General features: G+C 41.2%; 1 protein-coding gene across 1 annotated transcript in view; it reads left to right on the top strand.

Moving 5' to 3' along the window:
* Window positions 1-24,485, top strand: part of Pten (phosphatase and tensin-like protein) — a 75,853-nt gene that overhangs the window by 34,846 nt on the left and 16,522 nt on the right. The window contains exons 3-5 of the mRNA XM_028302924.1: window positions 12,616-12,757; window positions 18,947-19,045; window positions 23,279-23,460. Coding sequence (XP_028158725.1) covers window positions 12,616-12,757; window positions 18,947-19,045; window positions 23,279-23,460 — 423 coding nt within the window. The remainder of the gene's footprint in view (window positions 1-12,615; window positions 12,758-18,946; window positions 19,046-23,278; window positions 23,461-24,485) is intronic.

Here is a 24,485-nt window from a genome sequence, read left to right as displayed (position 1 = left end):
TACGAGTACTTGAAAGCTGGTTTTAAATGAATATGAAGTCTTGGTGGGTGGGTACTTGACGTATTGTTAAGTACAGGACAGCTGCGTGACCTGGCGGTTACTGTTGCGGGTTTGAACCCCGCAGGGGACAAATGATGATGATAATTTACATCTGGGGCATGGATATCTTATGTAAATATGTATATTGTATGTCTGTTATTTAGTCGCTATGTACTTATGCAAGCTCTTATTTTTTCATCAATATCAATGTATTATATTTTGTGGTATTATCTAATAAGCTGTTATTTAGTCGCTATCTACTAAAAGCTCTACTTTTTTTACAAGGTATTAATGTGATTATTTTATTTATTTACTTCTGAACTAGTGGCATTAGGCCTATTTTAATTAATTAATGGGAATCTAAGATGAATAGAGCTTTAGAAATTAAGACTTTCAGTACTATTGTCAACTATAAAAAAGGCATTCACAAAGTAGGTACTTACTATGTAGTACCACAGAATAATAATAAGTACTACCAGGCCTGTTCATCTCCACGAGTTTGCATCGAAAACAAAACACGCGCGACGACCCCTCCTGAGGTACCTAATCGACAGGATAATCACGAGCGAGTATTGACGCACGCACGTGTATTCTTCACCCATTTGCATTGTAAAGACAATAAATATGTAAAATCGGTGGTGTAATTATTTTAATACTGTGCAGTATTTTTTAACTGCCCGAAGAATAAAATAGAAACAAAATATAATTAATACTTAATCATGTATTTACTCCGCCATTTTCCGTAGTTTGGCACCTCACGTCACACATCAATTTACCGAAGTCAGCCCTATAGCTTCGGCGCAGTACCGAACACTGACGTTTGTCAACAAAATGGTGCTTGACTCTTGAGACAAGCTAAATTACACCATATTGTTAATGACATTGAGCTTATATTTTTTTAAATACCTTCGCGAAGTAAAACTTCTGTACGTAGTACTTATTATTATTCTGTGGCACTACGTACAGAAGTTTTACTTCGCGAAGGTATTTAAAAAAATGTATGCTCAATATCATTAACAATATGGTGTAATTTAGCTTGTCTCAAGAGTCAAGCAAGTTTGTCAGAAGTTTTGTTGACAAACGTCAGTGATCGGTACTGCGCCGAAGCTATAGGGCTGACTTCGGTAAAATGATATGACGTGAGGTGCCAATCTGCAAAAAATGGCGGAGGAAATACATGATTTAGCATGAATTATCATGAATAATATTAAACTACTTATTTACCTCTCAGTGTCTTGAGGCAATTTAAAAAGTACATTCTGTTTTTATTATTATTTAGGCAGTTAAATACTGCACAGTATTTAGTACACCATTTTCTTTAATTTTTTCCATCATACACAAGAATACGCGTGCGTGAGTCAATGTTCGCTCGTATGTGAGGCCTTGTCGAATAGTACTCTTGTAGGGGGCAATCGTGCGTGTTTTGTTTTCGATGTAAACTCGCGGAGATGAACAGGCCTGGTAGTACTAAGGTTATACATAGATCCAAATAGGCAAACCATCGAGAACAACTAGTAAAACTTAAACAAAGTAATATCCAATTGGTAGTTTGCAAGTCTTATTATGTTCGTCTAATAATGCGGCATTTGATATTTATTGTTCCAGTTCCTTGCATTGTCAGCTGTAGCCTCCCACAACCTGTATTATTAGGTACATTAATACTTAAATCTAGGTATCTAGTAACCACCTGATCGAACTAGTTCACTTGACGTTTGCTACTCACCAGCTTATCGTTCGATATGCCTTCCTTGGTGGTATCCATAATATGTATCATTAAAAAATAAGGTAAAATCATGAGTATCTAAAGTTAGAGGTGCTAATTTGCAACAAACTGTATACTGCATTGGTTCCTAAAGTGGGGGGCGCGCTCCCCAGGGGAGGCGCAAAGACCTTTAAAGGGGGGCGCGGACCATCTGTGTACTTAAGTATAAAAAACCTGCGACCGCTAAGAGAATGCATTTCAGACTGCTCGGTACGACCAATAAATCTTGAATGGAGGAGGGGGGGCGTGGAATTTTTTGTATGGTCGAAAGGGGGCGCGTTTCAAATAAGTTTGGGAACCAATGGCATACTGCTATCGACTGTCGGAAAGTCGAATCTTAACTTCGAATTCCTCCTATGTTTTTATTAATTTCGTTACCGGTCCAATGGCAGTTAACAAACTTGACCTTCACTGGCTGGTTTTATTGGCGGTCTAGCTGTAGATCCTGGCTATACAGGAGTTGCAGCGGTGGGAACGAGAGGTGGGAATAGTCCTGTGCTATATTGATTGAATAGATGACAGCACATCAAGCGAAACATTAAAGCCGCTTAGGCAGTTGCGAATTTGCAAGATAAGTGTATTGTCTGATGTACTAGGCACTTCCTTAGCAACTCTCTTTGTTTTGTAAATACATTTATACAGCAACTGACTATTGTCTGTTAAAATCTTTGAACAAAATGCAATATTAAATTTCACTATACCTACCTTCTCTAAAATAAATTATTTAGTAAATACCTATCTTGAGTTTTGACTTCTAACTGCATCTGCATAGTGGTTCAAGGCCCAAGTTCTGCTCATAAGTTTAAAGGCCCTGAAAATTTTTTCACGAAGCTAGCAACAATTTAACCTTTAAAATGTTCTTGTTAATTTTAGTACTTTGTTTTCCGTCGATGTCTGCGAGGGCAGACCAGGTGGCGCCACCGCTGCCCAGTGCGATCGTTATCACTTATCAGTTATTCACCGATAGCTGGTATCAACCCGACTGTTATCACTAGAAAGCAGTCTGGATATTTTTAACGAAATAAGTACTTGAAAAGAAATAATCATGGACAAAAACTTCAAAAAAGTACAACGGTTTGTTTACTTTTTTGATAAGGTAATTATGTCGTAGTGACGCTGAAATGTATAGCTAGACTAATCTATCCCTGGTTTGATTCCGATCTGACATTTTGGTAATATCAAAACTATAATTATGTCACACATTGTAGTATGGGCTTTGTTTAATTTATTATCCCAGACAAATTGATAACCCCATGACTCAAGGGAATAATTAAACTTACCGCAGTAACAATTCAGTATAAAATTATTATCAATTCTGATAATTACTCGATTTTAAATGCTACGTGCGTTTTATCAGCATCTCCACAGGGTGAGTAAGACTCAAATCACCCGACTGAGATGAAGTGTCATACGATTCATTTAATGTGTCATACAATACATGGAAATTTAATTTAATCTAGAATATTTCACGGAATTTATTCACAATGTTTTAGGTGATTTTGATTTTGAATAATATTATTCAAGGCGGCACGTGTAAGTGCCTAATTTACATAATTTGGCATCTTGTGAAGATGTTGAAGATGCGATATCGTGATGTGCGACTTTATGGCGCAAATAAACTATGCGGGAAACGGGGAAATTGACCGAGGCGAAGCGCTAGATCGTACACCGAAGTATGGGCGACACACGGCGAAGCTAACCCAAGTGCGTGTTTACACTATTACGTCTTGATTAATTTCCCGCGTAGTGTACTTGGACCATTATTTACCACCACTGTTGTCCACCGCTGAACAAATAAATAATAATAATTCTTCAAAGCTGTCCAGCATAATTAGGTAGGCCTGACAGTTGCTTTATAAAAACTTTCTTTGGTTTCCATTTTAATGAATTCTTGTTCGTCTGTTGTATTAGCATATTGATTGTGCTACGTAATAGCTTCGCCTATTATATTATTTAATGGCGCGGAATATTTATTATTGTATTAAATACTAATAAGGAGAATGCCTTTCATATTTATGCAATAGTCTTTCACATTTTACCGTCACTTGTCTAGGTTACAGTTCAAGAAATATATATCCGGAATATAAATAATATAATTTATTACTACGCTTACATATTTTTGCATACTAGATATACGATTATAGACACTCGACCAGAAGTGTCTATGGTTTGGTTTATAGATGAGTCTTTTTTAATAATTCATTTGTTGGTTTAGTCCAAGTGGCACTAGAAAATACGTCTGGAATTAAATTTTAAAAGATTTTCTATTTTTTTCCAATTCCAGAGATTATATCAATTTTGCTAGTACCAGCTGCTGGACTAGATTAATCAACAAAAATGCTTACTAAATAAAAACTTACGACTGTATTTAATTTTACTGAATCGAATTTTGTGGGCTCATATTTTTATTGTTTGATAAGGAATATAAACTATACCCATCCATTTTAAGATATTAGGGTTATTATTACAATGTAGAAGTAGACCAATTTAATTCAAACTTTAACTACCGTCTGCTTTGTCATGCAATAGTTTATGGTTATGTCGAAATGATCTGTCGGACGTGTGTACATTATAATATAAATTATAGCTTCCGCCTGGATAGTATCACTGCAGCCATTACATATGCAAACCGGCCAATTAATGATTGACGCAGAAGTCATTTTAAAACGTGTCATTGTAATCTGGTACTAAATTGGCGTATGTTAATTTATGATAATTGTATTTTAATCATTTAATACGATTTACTTTATATTCCGCGTGAAATATAATAGATCTACAAAATTCAATCTGCATGCTTATTTATTGGCTTTCATCAGTACGTCACTATTCTCAAGGCATGTAATGTAAGCTTGTGACGGCTTTTTTTTTGTTCAGAAAACCACAGCTCCAATATATAATAATACACAATCACTTAAAATTTAAACCACTGGCACGGATTATCTTGAACTAATAACCCTTTTGCTAAAAAGACTGTTTGCCTTCGTAATTGCCTAAAATTTATGTTCTCTTGAATCTGTTAAGTGTGCAGGAGTGGCAGTAGTACATTTTTTCAATTCTCATGCGTAAAATTGTTGCAATCCCAACTAATAATATTATAAATGCGAAAGTAACTCTGTCTGTCTGTCTGTCTGTCTGTCTGTCTGTCTGTCTGTTACGCTTTCCCGCTTAAACCTCGCAACCGATTTTGATGAAATTTGGCATAGAGATAGTTTGAGTCCCGGGAAAGAACATAGGATAGTTTTTATCCCGGTTTTTGAAACAGGGACGCACGCGATAAAGTTTTTCTGTGACAGACAAAATTCCACGCGGGTGAAGCCGCGGGCGGAAAGCTAGTTTACAATATGTAACATTTGTTATCAAAATAAATAAGTTATATCAGATTTCATAATCCAACAGAGACCTACTCGTAGTTGTACAGTCGACAGTAAATAAAGCCGCCTAAAATTACACATGTCATGTCTTTATTGATTATAATAATATGAACCTCATGCCAAAGAAACTTCTCGAACATTTTGACAGGTATTATTTTAATTTGCTGTATTGTCTATTTTCATTTTAGTGAAATCAATGAGGTAGTCCACTTAGAGCACTCGCCCGAATAGTACCCAGCACCCAGGTCTAAGCCAGGTTGCAGGAATACCGTTAGTTATAATGAACGTTTGTCAGAAAGTTAGGAAGTATTTACAAGTCTTTATCTATCTAAATATATATAACTCAAAAGGTGACGAACAGCTCAAACCACTGGACGGATCGGGCTGAATTTTTGATGTTATGACGTAGCGATCCGCTAAGAAAGGATTTTACAAAACTCCACCCCTAAGGGGGTAAAACGGGATCCAAGCGTACGAAGTCGCGGACGGCCGCTAGTTTTTTTTAATACGTAAGGGGTTTCATGGTTTCAATCTAATGGCTAACCTCTACATTTTGTAATAGCTAGCTATGCTGTCGACTATACATAGCAAACATTTCATTCGCATGCAAAAAATGACCTTTTGCGATGTAACGAGGAAGTCCTATGGAGTTATCGGGACTCCGTCTCCCGATAATGCCGTCTGCGCAAATAGCGAAGCGCTAACTGCGATAAGTGCTCGCTATTTACTTTGCCGCCTAACAACACAACACAATACAAATATTAGAAAATGTGAAAATGTATTTTTGCTACGGAAAACATTGATATGACACGAGTACACTTCAGGATTCGACATGCCTGCAAAATGGATCCTGAAAAAAATTAGGTACTCGTGTCGGATAGATTTTAAGAATTAATGTTAATTTAATTTGAATCAATGCAGCATAGTGCATTTTCTCTTGTCAAATAGGTACATACAGATTCCTTCTCAATTATCAAATTTGTAGCTGTCTAGCTGAGTGTATCTTAAGACTGTCATTAAAATTTCAGAACACTGCTTTTAAAGATATTTTATTCATGGACAATTCCAACCTTTTGATTTTTGTAATGAAAATTCAAAAAGGTAAATTAACCACACGTTAAACCGCGAGTAATGCTAGTTTCAGATGCTTCTCTACATCAATTCTTGCATATTTGAGAGTTGCCGATACAGAAGACCTTCAGCCTAGCTTAGTGTGTTGGTAACGCTGCATATTTCCTGTATGTCGCTTTGGCAGATAATATGAGTGACGCAGGCTTCGTGATAGTAATGAACACATAAGTAGACCGCACTGGCCTCCCGACCTCAAAACTGGATTAGGACACAATGTTACCAGTGTAGGCCCCAAAATAACTCTTGCTGTTTCTGACCAAAATACTAATATCGTACAATATCTTCCGGAACTTCAAATAAACGGCACTAATAATCTTGTTAAAAGCCCGTTCCAAAAATCTCAATATTTTTCCAAAATGAAATTTCCCACGTCTCTTCCGAGACTGATCAAGTGCAATCCGCACTGCCCATAGGCAATCTCGTGGTGGACTATGGCATTATTACCCCACAGTTAGGGTGAGGCCTTTGCCCAGCAGTGAAACGTATGGATAAAGGCCTACTTTGCCTTTTAGGAACATTTGAAGTTGTGACATGTCCTAGCTGGAATATCAAATGTCTATTTGTTGTGATTAATAAGTAGTCACCAGAATGTAGTTACTAGCTGTGTCTGTCTGGCAGTCTGCAATAGCTTCCTCTATTGTGCAATATGAACTAATCGCAGCTGGCCCCGCGATAAGCTGCACCTTATCTCGCCAGACATAAAGGTCGGAATTATGCGGGAAAGTTTATCTTCATTATTCGCCATTGTTAGGGCTACCAAAAAGGATAGTTTTCTTTTTGTTTTGTCGAAAATACATGAATTTGTATACCTACCAGCCGCGGGGGCAGCTAGTGGGTTATGTGGGGTTCTCCCTATCAGAAGGGGAGGGCCTGCCCACTAAAAACCTTTGCCAGAAGGGTCAGGGTCCTAGGCCATATGAGTCGGGAACGCGGGACATCACTATCGGCGTTTTGCCTCAAGCATTCGTTCGTCCGCGTTCCCTGTTCGGCACCAAAAAAACCCGAAGGATAGTTTGTGTATTTGTATTACCCATCGTCTTTTGTTATTCTATGATCATAGATGCCGGTGTCTTAGGGAACATAGCGGTCAGTGTTTTACTTCCAAATATAGGAATGTATGATTTTTTCCACTTTTTCATCACCTTCACTTGAGATCGTACCCAAGAAAAATAAAACAAGTGCGTGGAAAGAAAACAAAATGAAAAAGATTGGGAATAATAATGTTAAAACATAAGATAGGCAATGATCGGTGTACAAAGAAAACAAAATGTTAACGTTATCAAAGTTTTTTTTTTCAAATCGCGTTATTTCGTTTATCGCAAGTCAGAACTTCCTTACTATTGACACATATTTCGGTTTTCTTTATAAATTAGCATTGTTCATCTAAATGCGGGCATGTGTAGTTGCGTAAGTGTCATTTAACGTTGTCATCCGATAAGAGATAACGTTCCCACCTGAACACTGGTTGCACTTCTATCAGATTTTACACAGCGGTATCTGATCTTAATCTGATGCACTGGCGTTCAGGTGTTGCCAACCATAGTTAAAAGTAATGTACAGAAGTTGTTTAGGAACTCGTAAAAGACTTAATACTTTAAAGTTTGTAGTCTAAACTTGGGTCTAATTTGAGGGCAGCTTGTATGTTAGATGACGTTGATGACGCTCACGGGACATTGACGAAGTGATTGTCAAAAACAGAAGAAGAAATTGGACCGTTGGATGACAGATCAGATCAGAGAAAGGATATGCCCGAAAGTAAATTGAGTCATTATCTATCGAAATGGCACAACTTTCTCAGCATATAGAGATAATGTTATATCGCGATTTTGGAAACTATCTAGAAGTCTACATAAAAAATTAATTTTAAAATTAACTTGAAATCTAGTCGAGATTTGATTAATCAAAGCAGTGCAATACCGATGTTTTGTAATCATCGGAAGCCGGGGGTGGCTTGCCATATCGCCAGTTAGCGCTATCAGTACAACCTAACTGTGTAGCAGTTCATCGGAAAACCAATCTATCTAGGAAGCCTTACGAACGAGATTCATCGCCACTCAATTTGGGATAGACAATACAATCACACGAATTTCCAATAACCTTCTATGGATGCACTGCTTAATGTAATTTTGGTTTATCACAGAAACTTGCAATCAAAAACACTTAGTTTTCTATCAAACATGAAATATTAATTTCAGATTCCATGAAAATTCGGTAGCCATGGAAATTTTCATCCCTTATTTTAGACCAAGCTGTGTCTAAATATATAAAAGGAGAAAGTGACTGACTGACATATCAACGCACAGCCTAAAACGGCTAAACGTAGGCACTTGAAATTTGGAAGGGACGTAGCTTAGGTGCCGTAGAGGTGCACTAAGAAAGAAAAATTCCCGAAATTCCCACGGGAACGGGAATTAGCGGGAAAAAACATTTGTATGAAAAAACCTAAACCGCGTAAGATGAAGGGGTAAAACGGGATACACGCGTACGAAGTCGCGGGCGGCCGCTAGTTTGTCTATAAAATGTAGCTAGCGTAGCCTGAGTCTTCTCATTAATAGACTCTCAAAATAGATTAATTTACCTCTGTGTGAAAATTCTTCAAACTCTTTCATCAGACAGACAGTTTTGCAGTTATAATGTAAGTGTGGATATCGTTTATAATTTTATTACCCCTTTCAGTATCGAGTTTGATAAAATTAACGGTTCGTGCCATGTTTTACTGCCGTGATTGTTTGACACGAGTCTTTTTAACCAATTACAGCAGTTAAAATGATATATTGGTGTCCGAGACGTAACTTATCATTAGCGAGCTGTTAATTATTTTTTATTTTTCAAATTACGCCTATTAGGTACAAGACATTTCGAGTTCCTTACCTAATGCAAACCAAACCTTTTTTGTGTTGGCCCAAGGTTAAGTTTTGGCCAAAACAGATCCACTTTAACTTTATATGATAAAGGTTCCTATCAAAGTGAATGGAATTGCTGAAGCTGTTAATATCCTAATTTAGGTATAGGTACATTAATTATCTCGAGGATGTTATTTGTATCAAAATATTAGCAAGTAATTGATTCCGCTAACGTATTACTATTTAGCTAATAAGGAAAGTTCATCCAAGAATCCCAATTAGTGCTTCCTTTGAACAAGTTATTCTAAGACCCTTATGGTAAATGAAATAACTGTTTAACCAGACGGAAAAATTGGAGTGTCTGTATCCCAGATATTGTATGTACATAAATCAAATCAATTTCCACTTCAAAGGTTGCAAGATACAGAATGCATATGCGCGCAATGCCAATATTGGAACTTCTACACATAGTTTGTAGTATATCAAAAAGGTATGGCATACTCAAACGCGAAGCTAAATTCAATTTAAATTGTAACAAGTAGGTATTGGAACCAAGATACGATGTGCGATAAGATATCTGCGAGCTTCTGGAAATATTATTACATATTTTAAAAAAGCTTCCTGAAACTTTTAAAGCTTTCTAATATTACGTCTACCATGAATACTTTGCACAATATTTTAATTCAATCAAGTGCCTTTTTCCTTTGATGCGGATTTCCACGTGCGTTAAAAAAAACATGTAATAAATAATGAAATGCGGGCAACCTGCAAGCGGGGGGGCTACTCCGAAAGAAGTGATTCAAAGTTCCGAATGTTGCCATTCCTCTCACGCATAGCGACATGAGCGACGGTAACAGATAGACCCGAAACTTCGGAATAGTCCCCCAGATCCGCACGCGTGCCGAAATCCGCATCATAGGAAAAAGGCACCAACAGAACTTGCGTTTGTTTCTATGTGCTTTGAAAGTGGTATCATTATGAGTTGTGTTGCCATAATATTGCCCAACGGTGTTGCTAGGTGCTTTTGCATCAACATTTAAGACGTGATATCCCTTCGGTAATGATTATTAATAGAGTGGCCAATTACGGAAATAACTTGTACAGTCACGTATTATGTGTTGGTTGGCAACGTTTGATATACGCAGTTAACGTTTGATATCTTTGTAAGGTTCTTATTATGGAGTAGGGTAGCAATCTCGTTATATGCCGGAAAAGGTGATTAATTTTTGTTTTCGGTAGACACAAATTGTCGTGTACTCTTAAATAAGGACTTGCTATATGGAACAAACAACCAATAAGTTAATTGAAACTTGGCAAATTAATAAATGATAATTATTCTAGACTTTTTTTTCAAGTGATAAATTCTAATTTATAAGGAATTTATTTAAATGAGGAGTAATGCGCTAATGAATTTGGACTATTATTCAGTTTTTAATTCGAAAAAGTATCGTTTTGGCCAATAACTACCAACTTTCTACATTTTTCATGTTACTGTCTCGAATTAAATAAATTCATTAGAATTTTTTGCAAAAAATGTTTCGTGCGATGTTTCGTAGGCAGGTGGAGACTAATGTTCTCGGTTGGTGTGGAATTTCATGTACAGATCACATCAACCAGATACTTTAGCATCTAATGTAGTTGAAATAGGTGTTATTTTACAACGAAGATGTACAGCTTGATGTGCTATCGGCTGCACATCTACAAATGAATTGGGGATATGTCTTGCGATTGCGACAGGCGATGATGGATAGCGATTGTGATCGATAACGAGATACCTAGTTCTAATGTCCTTTCAGATTCCCGCTGCATTTGTTTGATTCTTTGTTAATATCTTTTTTAGGAGGTCTTTTTTATCTGTTTTGAGTTTGCTACGATTTACGGTGAATTTACAAAGTGCCTTGCTAAAATACTACAATGATAAAAAAAAGTGATTCACAAAAGCAGTCAACTAATGAATCGAATGGGTCCATATTGGCTCACCTAAAGTTATTTACCCGAAATTGTTCTTCCTAACGATTTTAAATCCGAATGATCACTCTTCCTAAAATTTTTCCTCCTAAAGTTTTCATTCATACTATTTGTAGTGCTACCGGCGATGTTCATAACACTCATGTTTCCGAAAATTTTAATTAATAATATCATTTATGTAAATATATTTAAACTCCTACTGTTTTTTATCATAACACTTTTATCCCTAAACATTACCATAATATTTTCACTCATACCATAGAATAATAATAAATACTACGTACAGAAGTACGTTCTTCGCGAATAAAACGTAAGGCCACAGTTCTAACCTAACCTAAACCAATAATAATGAATAGACCGATTCGTTTCTGGAACTTGACTGAATGACTGGAGCGGGACTCTGGCTTCGCTCGCTCGGCTCGTGCGTTGTGGTCACAGTTCTAACCTAACCTAAACCAATAATTATGAATAGGACCGATTCGTTTCTGGAACTTGACTGAATGACTGGAGCGGGACTCTGGCTTCGCTCGCTCGGCTGGTGCGTTGTGGTCACAGTTCTAACCTAACCTAAACCAATAATTATGAATAGGACCGATTCGTTTCTGGAACTTGACTGAATGAATGGAGCGGGACTTAAGTATACGTGCTAATGCCAACAAACTTGAACTTTAATATATTGTTAGAGAAAGAAATCTAAACAAAAAAGATATGACTTTGAATAATAGTGTAAAATAATGGTTATGTTTAGAAAATCTAGGAGAACAAATAAAAGTGTAATAGATGTTTATTGCTAATGACATTATGAAGTTGAATGATTCGGAATTATGAACATTAGAGATAGAGTAGTTAGGAATTGTGATTGTTAGGATGAAAAATTTTAGGAAGAACATTTTCGGACTTCCAATTTTCGGAGTTGAAAATTTAGGTGAACTTTGGCGCACCCGAATCGAATATTTTACTTTGTCTAAGCGAGTGTCTTCATTGGAGATTCAATACAACGAACTAGACCAGACTGATTGGCTGTTTAGGCGGTGTTATGAAATTAACACTAAATAATAGATTCGCGTCTGTTACTGGCAAGCAATTTCCCCCCAAGCCCCAACCAATCACATACTTGATATGTATTAGCCTTAATTTAAATCGGTTTGAATGATACCTATAATGTCGAATGGGTTTAGGTTCTTAATAACGAGTTGTCTGATTAAGGCCCGGTTTCCACCAAAGCGGAGCAGGCAGAGAACTGTGTTGGTTGAATAACCAATCAGATTTCATTATTTCCACTTCTCGTTTTCGCTCCGCACAGCGCCGCGCTGCCGCCGCTGTCAAATTCTATAGAAAAATTTGACGGCCCGACACTTATCCACTCCGCTCTGCCTTGGTGAGAACCGGGCCTCAATCAGGGGTGCTCTCAACACTGTCCAAGCAGTCCAGACCTCGCTGTTCTTAGCTGAAAGGGTGCTTACCAAGAATTCTTACTAAATCTCCTTTCTCCTTCTTCCAGGTGGAAAGGTACGCGTTCGAAGACCACACGCCGCCCAACATGGAGCTGATCCAGCCGTTCTGCGAGGACGTGCACAAGTGGCTCAACGAAGACCCCAGGAACGTGGCCGCCGTACATTGTAAAGCTGGGAAGGGGAGGACTGGTAAGACCTTCACAGGAATATTAATCATCAGGTCATTTCTCCACTAAAGGAGTACGACCTTTAATTTAACAGAGGCTTATGAAGTTTAGCCTATACTCCCGTCGCTGACCAGACGCTAGACGGTTTGGGGAGGCAGGAATAGGTATCATTAGACCTGTGGGAATCTGGTCAGAAGAATGACTTGACTTGGATATCAACTGATACTGATGGCCCCAGATTACATCAAATCCGATTTATCCGATATCATTAATCAGTTTCATACAGCCTACTCAGTAAAAAGACCCATTGAAGTATATTAATTATGCTTTACATTTTTATTTCACTGTAAAGCTGTTTTTTTTTATTTTGGCGATTTTTATAGCAGAAATCTTTGAACAGTCAGTTTATCCTTTTGGCGATAACTGATATTTACTGGAATAAAAAAGAGTAAAGGTGCTACGTGACAGTTGTCAGGCAGATGGTATTTTATTGCGCTATTATTGTTGGAAAGCCATCTTGTAGATATGTAGTATAAAATTTCGTTTGTTCGTTTGAAGTAAAGTAAGCTTTAAGCACGTTATCAAGCTTTCGGCCTTAAAAAAGGTTATATTGGACCTAAGCCCATAAAACAGTTCCGGTTTTTACACTTGCCAAGTGCTAAGGAGACCCTAATAGTGAACCGATTTCGATGTATTCGGCATTCGAAATCTACACAGGCAAAATCCTCGGCAAAGAATAGTTCGACGATCGTCACAATACTCTTCTAGGTATGAACCACATAAGGTATGAATAAAATTATCTATAGTCAAGGTCTTTAAATGCTTTTCCATTGTGCCGTACGGTTCTGTTATGTCTTTGCCGTACACACATCAAAAGAATATTAAATAAGTTGCTCTGTATCAATATGTCGATCGTGAAATTTAACATAAAGGTCTTAGGGCGTACGTAACAAAGGTTAAGGTTGCATATTACACGCGCTGCCTTATTGCCTTTGACAGCGTCCATTGTCGCGCAAACAAAAAGGGCCCCAAACCCGAAAGTCGTAATTGCGAAATTTCTTTACGACGCATAATTGGTCGCATTACCATCGCCCGCTTTCACGCCAAAGTCGTAAATTTGGAAAAAAAAGACCTTTTCAAAGCGACTTTTTGTGGGCAGCCCTGAAGGGATATAAAAATAGGGTTGCGGTATGGAGGCCGAATCTAAAAAACGAGCGATTCTGCAAAACAGAAAGGGCCGATCGTTTCCTCCATAAAATTTCATATCCGTTAATTTTACATTCACTTTTTTTGTGACGAAAAAGGAAGTGGAATTGAACAAGCGTGTTTAATATCTTCATCAGGGAACATTCGTTTATTTGGCTGAGCATCCATATTTATGTCGACTAACAGCGTGCGGTATCTGCATTGAGATGTTTCTTTTTTACAAACTTCATATAAGTTGTTCTTTTTATAATAATATTAGTCGTGTTTTGTTTTGACCTATAGCCCTACGGCTTGATGAATTTTGATGTGATACATAGTTGTTTTCTTACTTTTTCGTATTATTTCATCTGTTAATACCCTGATGACAGTCTTTATGTGATGTCCGATATATCGCACCGAAAACACACCTAATTATTATGCTTGTTATCAATCAGAATATGATATGACTTGAGTCAATTTTCATACAAGAAGTTTGGATAAACAAACTTTATTTCTATTTATTGAAAGGTCAAAAGATCACTTTTTTGTTCAATTATAACTTACAATGACATCAATTGACATGCGACATGACGATTGCCATAATGTGTGGGCGATTTGTTTGACCACAATTTAGAGTAATTTCAGCTAATGACTCCATCTTATACGATGATACAAGTCATCAACTTGTTAGTAACGTGAGCTCTCAAGTTGATTCTCGCTGGTAAAGACGTGTCATTAAATATCTCTCCTAATTGTAAACTCGGTATCTATCCCAATTTCTTTCAGTTGACATAAATATGTGTGTAAATGTTCAGTTGATTATACAACAAATTAGCTCTTATAACAATAGTAAAAGAGAAAAGAAGCCATCTCATCTGTCGTCTGAACACTGAATCACTGAATCCATTGCTGCGGCAATACAAATTACTGTAACATATGTCCATAAGAGCTAGTGGAGGACTTGGAGGTATAAAGTTGATTCAGATCGAATGTAATGAACTACACTACTGTGCATAATCATAGGCTCGGCTTCCACCAAAGCAGAACGAAGTGTTGATGTGGAAATAACGAAATCTGATTCGTTATTCGAACATATCTCCTATTTATTCCCTTTAGTGGAAACCGGGCTTTAGCGTCCCCGCAGACTTCACTTTTTATCGGCTGATAGTTTTGTCGGGCTGTTAAACATGGTATGAAAGTGCGTACATTAGACCGATTTGTTATCGGTCGATTTCTAATACAATTTCGAAACCGACCTAACTATTGGCCGACAAATAGTCTGCAGTCTTTGAGCAGGGCCGGATTAACCATCTCGGGGCCCCTAGGCACAGCTCGTTTTGGGCCCCCTTTTTTTTGTCGCGGAGGAAGTGCTTTGCGCACCGTCACCACTGCCGGGGGACAGGGTGGTGTGTGGGACTCCCGGCGCCCTAAAAAGGACGGGGTATACCCACTAAAACCTCCGCGGCGTTCCGTCGTAGCCCGAGTGGGGGTGTCGCGACTTCGCGAGTATCCGGCCGTAGCCTTAGACTTCCGCGACACCACGCTACAGCGACAGCTCGCCTACACGGCGGACCCTACACGCCCCACTTGTGGGGGTCCGACGGGAATGCCCGAAACGCCAAGCCGTTCCCGTCAGACGAAGGTGACAAGGGTGCCCCCGCACCCCCGGCCTGCTGGCCGCCACCTGGGGGCAGAGTAGAACAGTCGTACAACCGCCTTCTCCGGCCCCTTCTCCGCCTGCGGAGCGATGGGGCGAGAGGATCGTTCTCCTGCTCGCGCACCGCTGCCTCCTTCTGAACGATGACCTCTTCGCAAAAGGAGGCGACCACCTTCCAACATCCTTCACTTCCCAGCATGGCGATGACCAGGCTCGGAAGCGAAAGATCCCGGCCCACGACCGCAGTGAGGACACGGCGCTGCTCCTCCCAGCCTGTGCAGACCGCGAGGGTGTGCACCGTGTCATCCGCCGCTCCACATTTGTGGCATACGGGCATTTCTTCCCGCCCGATTCTTTGCAGGTACGAACCGAAGCAGCCATGCCCGGTCAGCACCTGCGCCAGACGGAACGTGAGGACCCCGTGCGGTCGTTCCAACCATTGGTCCAGAACAGGACCAATGGCGGCCAAAATGCGCGCGAGTCATGTCTTCGTGACGGCGCCGCATCGCTCCGGGGCCGGGCGCCAGTGAGGACGCACGCCGCAGCGTGCCCTACCGTGCGGTAGGTCCTTGCGACCCTCTGCGCTATGGCCCGCTGGGGACTGCGCAGAAAGGCAGCATTCTACCTCTTGTTGAGTGCGTCCGCCCAGACTGGGGCGCCATACAGCGCCATGCTCCTCAGAACGCCGGCATAAAATCGACGACATCTCGTTTGTGGCCCTCCCAAATTCGGGAGGAGCCAACTCAGTGCGCTGGCTGCCTTGAGGAGGCGTGGCGCTAGCCCGTTGAAGTGCGGGCTAAAATGCCACCTCCCGTCAAGCGTGAGGCCCAGATATTTCATTTGGCCTTTGACGTCAATCCTAATGTCCTCAACGCGTCGGGAGNTTTTTTTGTCGCGGAGGAAATGCTTTGCGCACTATCACCACTGCAGGGGGACAGGGTGGTGTGTGGGACTCCCGGCGCCCTAAAAAGGGAAAAGGACGGGGTATACCCACTAAAACCTCCGCGGCGTTTCGTCGTAGCCCGAGTGGGGGTGTCGCGAGTATCCGGCCGTAGCCTTAGACTTCCGCGACACCACGCTACAGCGACAGCTCGCCTACACGGCGGACCCTACACGCCCCCCTTGTCCGACGGGAATGCCCGAAACACCAAGCCGTTCCCGTCAGACGAAGGTGACAAGGGTGCCCCCGCACCCCCGGCCTGCTGGCCGCCACCTGGGGGCAGAGTAGAACGGTCGTACAACTGCCTTCTCCGGCCCCTTCTCCGCCTGCGGAGCGATGGGGCGAGAGGATCGTTCTCTCGCTCGCGCTCCGCTGCCTCCTTCTGAAGGATCACCTCTTCGCAAAAGGAGGCGACCACCTTCCAGCATCCTTCACTTCCCAGCATGGCGATGACCAGGCTTGGAAGCGAAAGATCCCGGCCCACGACCGCAGTGAGGACACGACGCTGCTTCTCCCAGCCTGTGCAGACCGCGAGGGTGTGCTGCACCGTATCATCCGCCGCGCCACATTTGTGGCACACGGGGATTCCTCTCGCCCGATTCTTTGCAGGTACGAACCGAAGCAGCCATGCCCAGTCAGCACCTGCGCCAGACGGAACGTGAGGAACCCGTGCGGTCGTTCCAACCATTGGTCCAGAACAGGACCAATGGCGGTCAAACTGCGCGCGAGTCATGTCTTCGTGACGGCGCCGCACTGCTCCGGGGCCGGGCGCTTTCCACGCGCCTTGGTCTTGTCTGCCATCCAGTGATAGATGACAGACAAGACCCCAGCTTCTAGCTCCCAAGGAGGAGTACCAGCGAGGACGCACGCCGCAGCGTGCCCTACCGTGCGGTAGGTCCTTGCGACCCTCTGCGCTATGGCCCGCTGGGGTCTGCGCAGAAGGGAGCATTCTCCCTCTTGTTGAGTGCGTTCTCCCAGACTGGGGCGCCATACAGCGCCATGTTCCTCAGAACGCCGGCATAAAGTCGACGACACCTCGTTTGTGGCCCTCCCAAATTCAGGAGGAGCCAACTCAGTGCGCTGGCTGCCTTGAGGAGGCGTGGCGCTAGCCCGTTGAAGTGCGGGCTAAAATGCCACCTCCCGTCAAGCGTGAGGCCCAGATATTTCATTTGGCCTTTGACGTCAATCCTAACGTCCTCAACGCGTCGGGAGGGGCGCGCTGGCGAGGCCCCGGAAAGAAGAGGGCCTCAGTCTTCTCCAGCGCGACTTTCAGACCGAGGCGTTGTATTCTGCGAGCGGCTAATGTGCCGCCCGCCGACGCCAGCCGTGCCGAGGCCCCAAATGTCTTCCCCGGGCAGTGACCAGAGTGTCATCCGTATAGCATGTGACACTCATGCCCGCGAGAAGGACGCCCCGGAGGAGCTAGTTGAAGCCTAGGTTCCACAAGAGTAGACCGAGCACCGAACCCTGCGGAACCCCGCTGGCTATACCGCGCCGTTAGAGCTGGCAGTCTCTGTTAACATACAGGACTTCGCGGTCCCGTAAGTAATCGGCCAGCAGCGCTCAAAGGTACTGAGGCACCCTGTGATGTTGAAGTGCCTAGAGTATAGTGGAATGAGGGATAGTATTGAAAGCGTTGGCTATATTGAATGATACAGCCAACACACCCTCAGCCCTCTCCCTAGCCTCCGCAGTGAGGCTTTTTAGCCTCTGAAGGGCGTCGACCGTCGACCTGTCATGTAAACCAAAGCAGTAATGCCAACGTCACGAAAATTAATTAGGTTCCACAATATCGAAATATTATGACGATTGGATGTGTAAACCAAAATAAGGCGAAGTTTTGAGGTGGTTTGAGTTTTGTTGCATAAAAATAATCTTTAACATTATTTTTTTTTCATTTTTTTATCGGGAGTGCTGGGCCCCTGGTCATAGTGGGCCCCTGGCCATAGTGGGCCCCTAGGCACTGGCCTAAAGTGCCTTATGGATAATACGGCACTGCTGGNACCCTAAGCCCCTCTCCCTAGCCTCCGCAGTGAGGCTTTTTAGCCTCTGAAGGCGTCGACCGTCGACCTGTCATGTAAACCAAAGCAGTAATGCTAACGTCATGAAAATTAATTAGGTTCCACAATATCGAAATATGACGATTGAATGTCGAAGATTTGAGGTGGTTTGAGTTTTGTTGCATTAAAATAATCTTTAATATTTTTTTTTTCATTTTTTTATCGGGAGTGCTGGGCCCTTGGTCATAGTGGGCCCCTGGCCATAGTGGGCCCCTAGGCACTGGCCTAAAGTGCCTTATGGATAATACGGCACTGTCTTTGAGGTATCTTTTAGCCTTTCACATATAATATTACCCTTTATATTCACAAAACCCATGGGTCCTTTTGGCGTGTGCTTAACAATACAACACTTGTATATTGTCGTTCTAGGTACGATGGTGTGTTGTTACCTGCTGTACAGCGGACAGAAGGCGACCGCGGACGAGGCGCTGCAGTTCTACGGCACCAAGCGGGCGCACGACAATAAAGGTATTATTGCAATAGCTGTAAAGACTAGTTTGGCTAACGCTTTCGATCAACAAAGTGTACGTTATACCAGGCCTGTTCATCTCCGCGAGTTTGCATCGAAAACAAAACACGCACGATGGCCCACCTACAGGATACTATTCGACAAGGCCTCACATACGAGCGAACATTGACTCACGCACGCGTATTCTTGTGTATGATGGAAGAAAATAAAGAAAATGGTGTACTAAATACTGTGCAGTATTTAACTGCCTAAATAATAATAAAAACACAGAATGTACTTTTTTAAGTTGCCTCAAGACACTGAGAGGTAAATAAGTATAGTTAATATTATTCATGATAATTCATGCTAAATCATGTATTTCTTCCGCCATTTTCCGCAGTTTGGCACCTCACGTCACATCATTTTACCGAAGTCAGCCCTATAGCTTCGGCGCAGTGCCGATCACTGACGTTTGTCAACAAATGGTGTTTGACTCTTGAGACAGGCTAAATTACACCATATTGTTAATGACATTGAGCATACATTTTTTTAAATACCTTCGCGAAGTAAAACTTCTGTAGGTACGTACTTAGTACTTATTATTATTCTGTGGTTATACCAGAAACTATCTAAAACTCGACTTTTAGAGCTTTTTTATTCACAACGAGGAAGCTCTTGACCTGCATCTCACCTGATGGAAAGTGAGGATCAGGCCCAAGGTGGAAGCGAGCTTCACCCGGAATCCTCAAGCACAAACTAACCTTACCTCCAACTGCCAACAACAACTCATCCATGATAGTTTTTAGCATAATGAACAAACGCCATAACATAAAAGTAACGTTTAGAAGTCCTGAAAAAGGCAAGATTCGTGAAAGCTAACGTTATTTAGTCTTTATCTATACACTAGGTCTCAAATGTAGCGTCCAAAGAAAATTTCAGTAAATGTTATACATAATCAGAAAGATATAACGACAAATGGCGCAGTGGTTGAGAAATCGGCTGCTTTAGAGGTCGTGGGTTCAATCCCCGAACTGCGCACAATTAAAACATTTTGTGTACAAACATTGTATTGATCTGGTTGTTTTCAATGTTATGTATTTACAAAATCTTGATACAGTATCCGTCTAAAATGCAATACGATAACCTTTTTTACGTACTATATTTGGTTGCACACTGACCATTCAATGCTTATTTCTTAACAGTTAATTAGTACAAAATATGGTTATAAGCAATTAATAAGTGCCGATTCTTAGAAATCCATGCGATATTGATTTAAAATACCTTCTTCGAATAATCCAAGTCGTATCTTATAAGTAGTTAAATTGAAAGGGAAAGATATAATAGAGCCAGGGTCGTTTTTCACGCATAATAATGATACAACTTTTTGCCCGTATTGTATTTTCATAGACAAAAGAAGCCTTTTCGGGTTAAAACTACTGTGCTTATTGTTACCTACACACAAGCCCAAATAATATAATGCTCGGAACTGGACAAAAAATAACAAAAGAGCACCAAACAATTGCATAATTGCATCGGTACAGTTAATCGCAGTGCGTATGCAACTTGAGTCTTTAATGCCTCGTCTTACGGAAGAAATACGAGTAAAGGTTTTTTTGGCGAAATGCGACAAACGTAGTGTTATAAACTTATAATCCTTTTGAATAAAGTGAAATAATGGGTCATGTGGTCGTAGCGGGTTTCCCAATTTTTTGTGATTCAACAGTTGACGGTGCTAGCAGACCGAGACGCACTTCATATGATTTATAGTTCATTGTAGTTTCTAATAAGACGCACGACGTTTGAGGAAGATGTAGAGGTTAATTGTTATGTAATCGGCGATTGCTACCGTACAATGTATGTATGTACAATTTTCTTTCTGTTCTTATCTTTGGTGTGCAATAAAGTGTATTTATTATTATTATTATTCCTTTATTCATCTTACTTTCTTATTTTTAATTTTTTCTTTTTACAATGTAATTATTATCAAAAAATAAAAATACATTATAAAAACAAAAATCTTAAAAATAGTTAACCCGCTGGCAGCGGAGCAGGGCCCAGGCTACCGTTGGTCAGGGTCACAGGCTGAGGAACCTCCGGACAATGCGTGCCGTGCTGAGGATCACCGCCTTTTGAATCTTATTATTATTATTATTAATGTATGTTAATTTGTAGGTACCTAAAGTATTTACTGCCACAAGTCTGCCGTATACGTCTAGAGCTTAACTCGGGTATGAAAGCAGCACGGAGGGGTGACTTTGACATATCGTCAGTTGCAGGTTCACTTGGGGTAACTGACAAAATACGATTTTTCAGTAGAGCCGTTTAGTTTCGTCTTAAATCGGACATAACTTTTTTCCTAATAAACCTTTTTTGGATCTGTTTTAGATTAAATAAAAAGAATTATCTAATATATCTTAGTTAAGGAAATAAATTGCTGTTACACCAATGTTTTTTTGTACTTTTGACAGTTACACTAATTTTACACCAAACTTTTGGAAAAAACATAGGTCCAATTGGTGCAAGTACTGCCCAAAGTTAAAATAATTTGATGTATTTGTTGCGTTTTGTTTCGAAAGAGCAGGAAAAACTATATTTAACTCAAAAACAGTATTTTGTCAGTTACCCCAAGTCAGTGGTGACTGAGTTTGTTCCGGCGTTTCTTCTAAGCACTTGCCATATGTTTGTCCCGAAGCGCTGGTAGGGCCCAAAAGATAAGGAGACATGTAAAGTGCCCCATAAGGGCTACCTTTTCTTTTTTTATTATTTTCTATTGACGTTCATAAGTGCCACTTGTGGTCTAAACTGAATAAATATTTTTGATTTTGATTTTGAACCTGCAACTGACGATTATGACGTGACAGAGCATGTGAAGTCTAGCATATGAAGTCTCGCTGACGTGTGACGTTTCAAAAACACCCTCCCGTGCCGCTTTCATATCACAGGCACTGACTTAGTTAAGTCCTAGTAGACTTATAATAATCAAGTATTTATACTTCTGTGGCGACATCTATCGACACACACTTCTATCAATGCGCCCATTTTCCGCTATTCTAAGTCAAAGGTGAATGACTGATTGACATAGTGATCTATCAACGCACAGCCCAAACCACAGGACGGATCGGGCTGAAATTTGGCATGCACGTAGATGTTATGACGAAGGCATCCGCTAAGAAAGGATCTTACGAAACCACCCCTAAGGGGGTAAAACGGGATCCACACATACGAAGTCGCGGGCGGCCGCTAGTTTTGCTTATAAGCGCTTATTTAGGCACAACGCACCCAATGTATTACCTAAACCGCACTTGTGTTAAAAAGGGCTGACAAGTCACAAGGGCGTGTCTCTTAATCTTTTACATAAACAAGCGAGAGGTGTGCGTGATGACGTCAGCATAGGAGGTGTGCGGAGGGCGTGTCAGTGTTTTGTACTTCCGGTTATTGGCGTTACATGGATTGTGTGTTGCCAATGTAAGTTTGTACTTCACTTATTGTTCGTTTAGTGTATCTTCGCGAGGCGGAGGTTCATCGCACTTCCTGATTTAAACTCGTAGTTCACTGTGTTACAAACAGCGCTATGTCTATTGATTTATAAACAATAGACATAGCGCTGTATAAGCCTATAACAGTCTACTGCTGAAAATATGCCTCCATAATACGCGTCATATTACCCCATCTTCGGTTTGGCGCATCCAGCTTTTGCTAGCGACCTTTCTCGCGGTTTTCATTCAAGAACAAGTTTACCTACTTTGCGTTAGTTAAGGCCACTCTCTTTTTAACAGTCGAAAGAGAATAGGGACAGCTGACATTAAGTAAATATGTACTAATTAATCTACTCTATCGCATTGGGGTAACCTGTAATGTTAGAGCTAAGATTGTTATTAAATAAATAAATAAATCAGTTTTGAGCCATTAACCCTTAATCCAGGCTCTGATGGCCAGACAGACAGAGACAGACAGAGCCCACATCAATTTCAACTTTATGCTGTGAAGATACGGTTGGAAACCAATCCTTTTTTGAGCCTGGAAGGGTTAAAGTGATACAAATGTTGGTATTAAAGATATTGGCGCAAATATTTGATACATTGGCTATTCAACTATGGACTCAACAGAACCTGACTTAAACCTTTACCCGGTAGTGGCAGAATTGTTGCCACCATATTTTGAACCCTATTGAGAAAACATAAGGTACAAAACTAATGAAAAATATTTTTCTCTATACCAGTTAAAGGGTTAATGTATTTTTTTTTTACTTTCAGGAGTAACAATCCCGTCGCAGCGGCGGTACGTTGAATACTACGCGGCGCTGGTTCGCTCGGGGCTCCAATACACGGCTACAAGGGTTTACATAAGGGAGCTGGTGATGTGCCCGCCGCCCATGCTGAACGGCGGCCAGTGCACGCTCGAGCTCACAGTGTCGCAGGCGCAGCCGCCCTTCAAGGTGCGTACTGGCTCCAGTCTAGTGCTAGGGCGGCTCTAGTGTAGTGCTAGGGCGGCTCTAGTGTAGTGCTAGGGCGGCTCTAGTGTAGTGCTAGGGCGGCTCTAGTGTAGTGCTAGGGCGGCTCTAGTGTAGTTATAGTGCTCGGGTTCAGTACACGGCTACAAGGGTTTACATAAGGGAGCTGGTGATGTGCCCGCCGCCCATGCTGAACGGCGGCCAGTGCACGCTCGAGCTCACAGTGTCGCAGGCGCAGCCGCCCTTCAAGGTGCGTACTGGCTCCAGTCTAGTGCTAGGGCGGCTCTAGTGTAGTGCTAGGGCGGCTCTAGTGTAGTGCTAGGGCGGCTCTAGTGTAGTGCTAGGGCGGCTCTAGTGTGCTCGGGTTCAGTACACGGCTACAAGAGTGTACAGTCGCGGAATGAAAAAGTTCGTCACCTTAGTGTCGGTTTTCGCTTGCACTAGGTACTGTAAGAGTCAAACCTGCCAACATAACAGTGCAAGAAACAGTGCTGCTAACATTTAAATAAATATGACGTTTGCTAACTAATAAGGTTTTGCTTGTTTAATTTTCTATCCCATGCCCATGCAATGTAACAAAATGTAGTTTTTTTTTATTTAATAGAAATAATAATGGCAGGTTGAACCAACAAGAAGGTTTTAGTTTATCAATCCTAATAATCTTGACAAGATAAATCGTCAAACAACTTTGATCTGAATAATTTTGAACTTTACTGACGAACAGTTAAAGATTATTTTCTCTAACTCGAGATTATTCTGTAACATAGTTTCAAAAGGTAATATGTGCTCGCGATTCGTTGAAGGAATCAATTTGAAAACTGACGAACCTTTTCATTCCGTGACTGTACATCAGGGAGCTGGTGATGTGCCCGCCCATGCGTAATGGCTTCGCGGCGTTTAATAGCTCTGTGTGTTTTAAATAATATGAAGATATTATACTAGGTCCGTGAAATCGTGTCCTAACTTCGCGTGTGCGCCGCTTAACTAGCTCGCGCGTATCATGTCCGTTA

This window comes from Ostrinia furnacalis, unplaced genomic scaffold (assembly GCF_004193835.3).
Source record: "Ostrinia furnacalis isolate ACB-3 unplaced genomic scaffold, ASM419383v2 OfSCF1168, whole genome shotgun sequence".
Classification (NCBI taxonomy): Eukaryota; Metazoa; Arthropoda; class Insecta; order Lepidoptera; family Crambidae; genus Ostrinia; species Ostrinia furnacalis.
The sequence above is the reverse complement of the archived record's forward strand: the minus strand, read 5'-3'. Positions and strand labels throughout refer to the sequence as shown.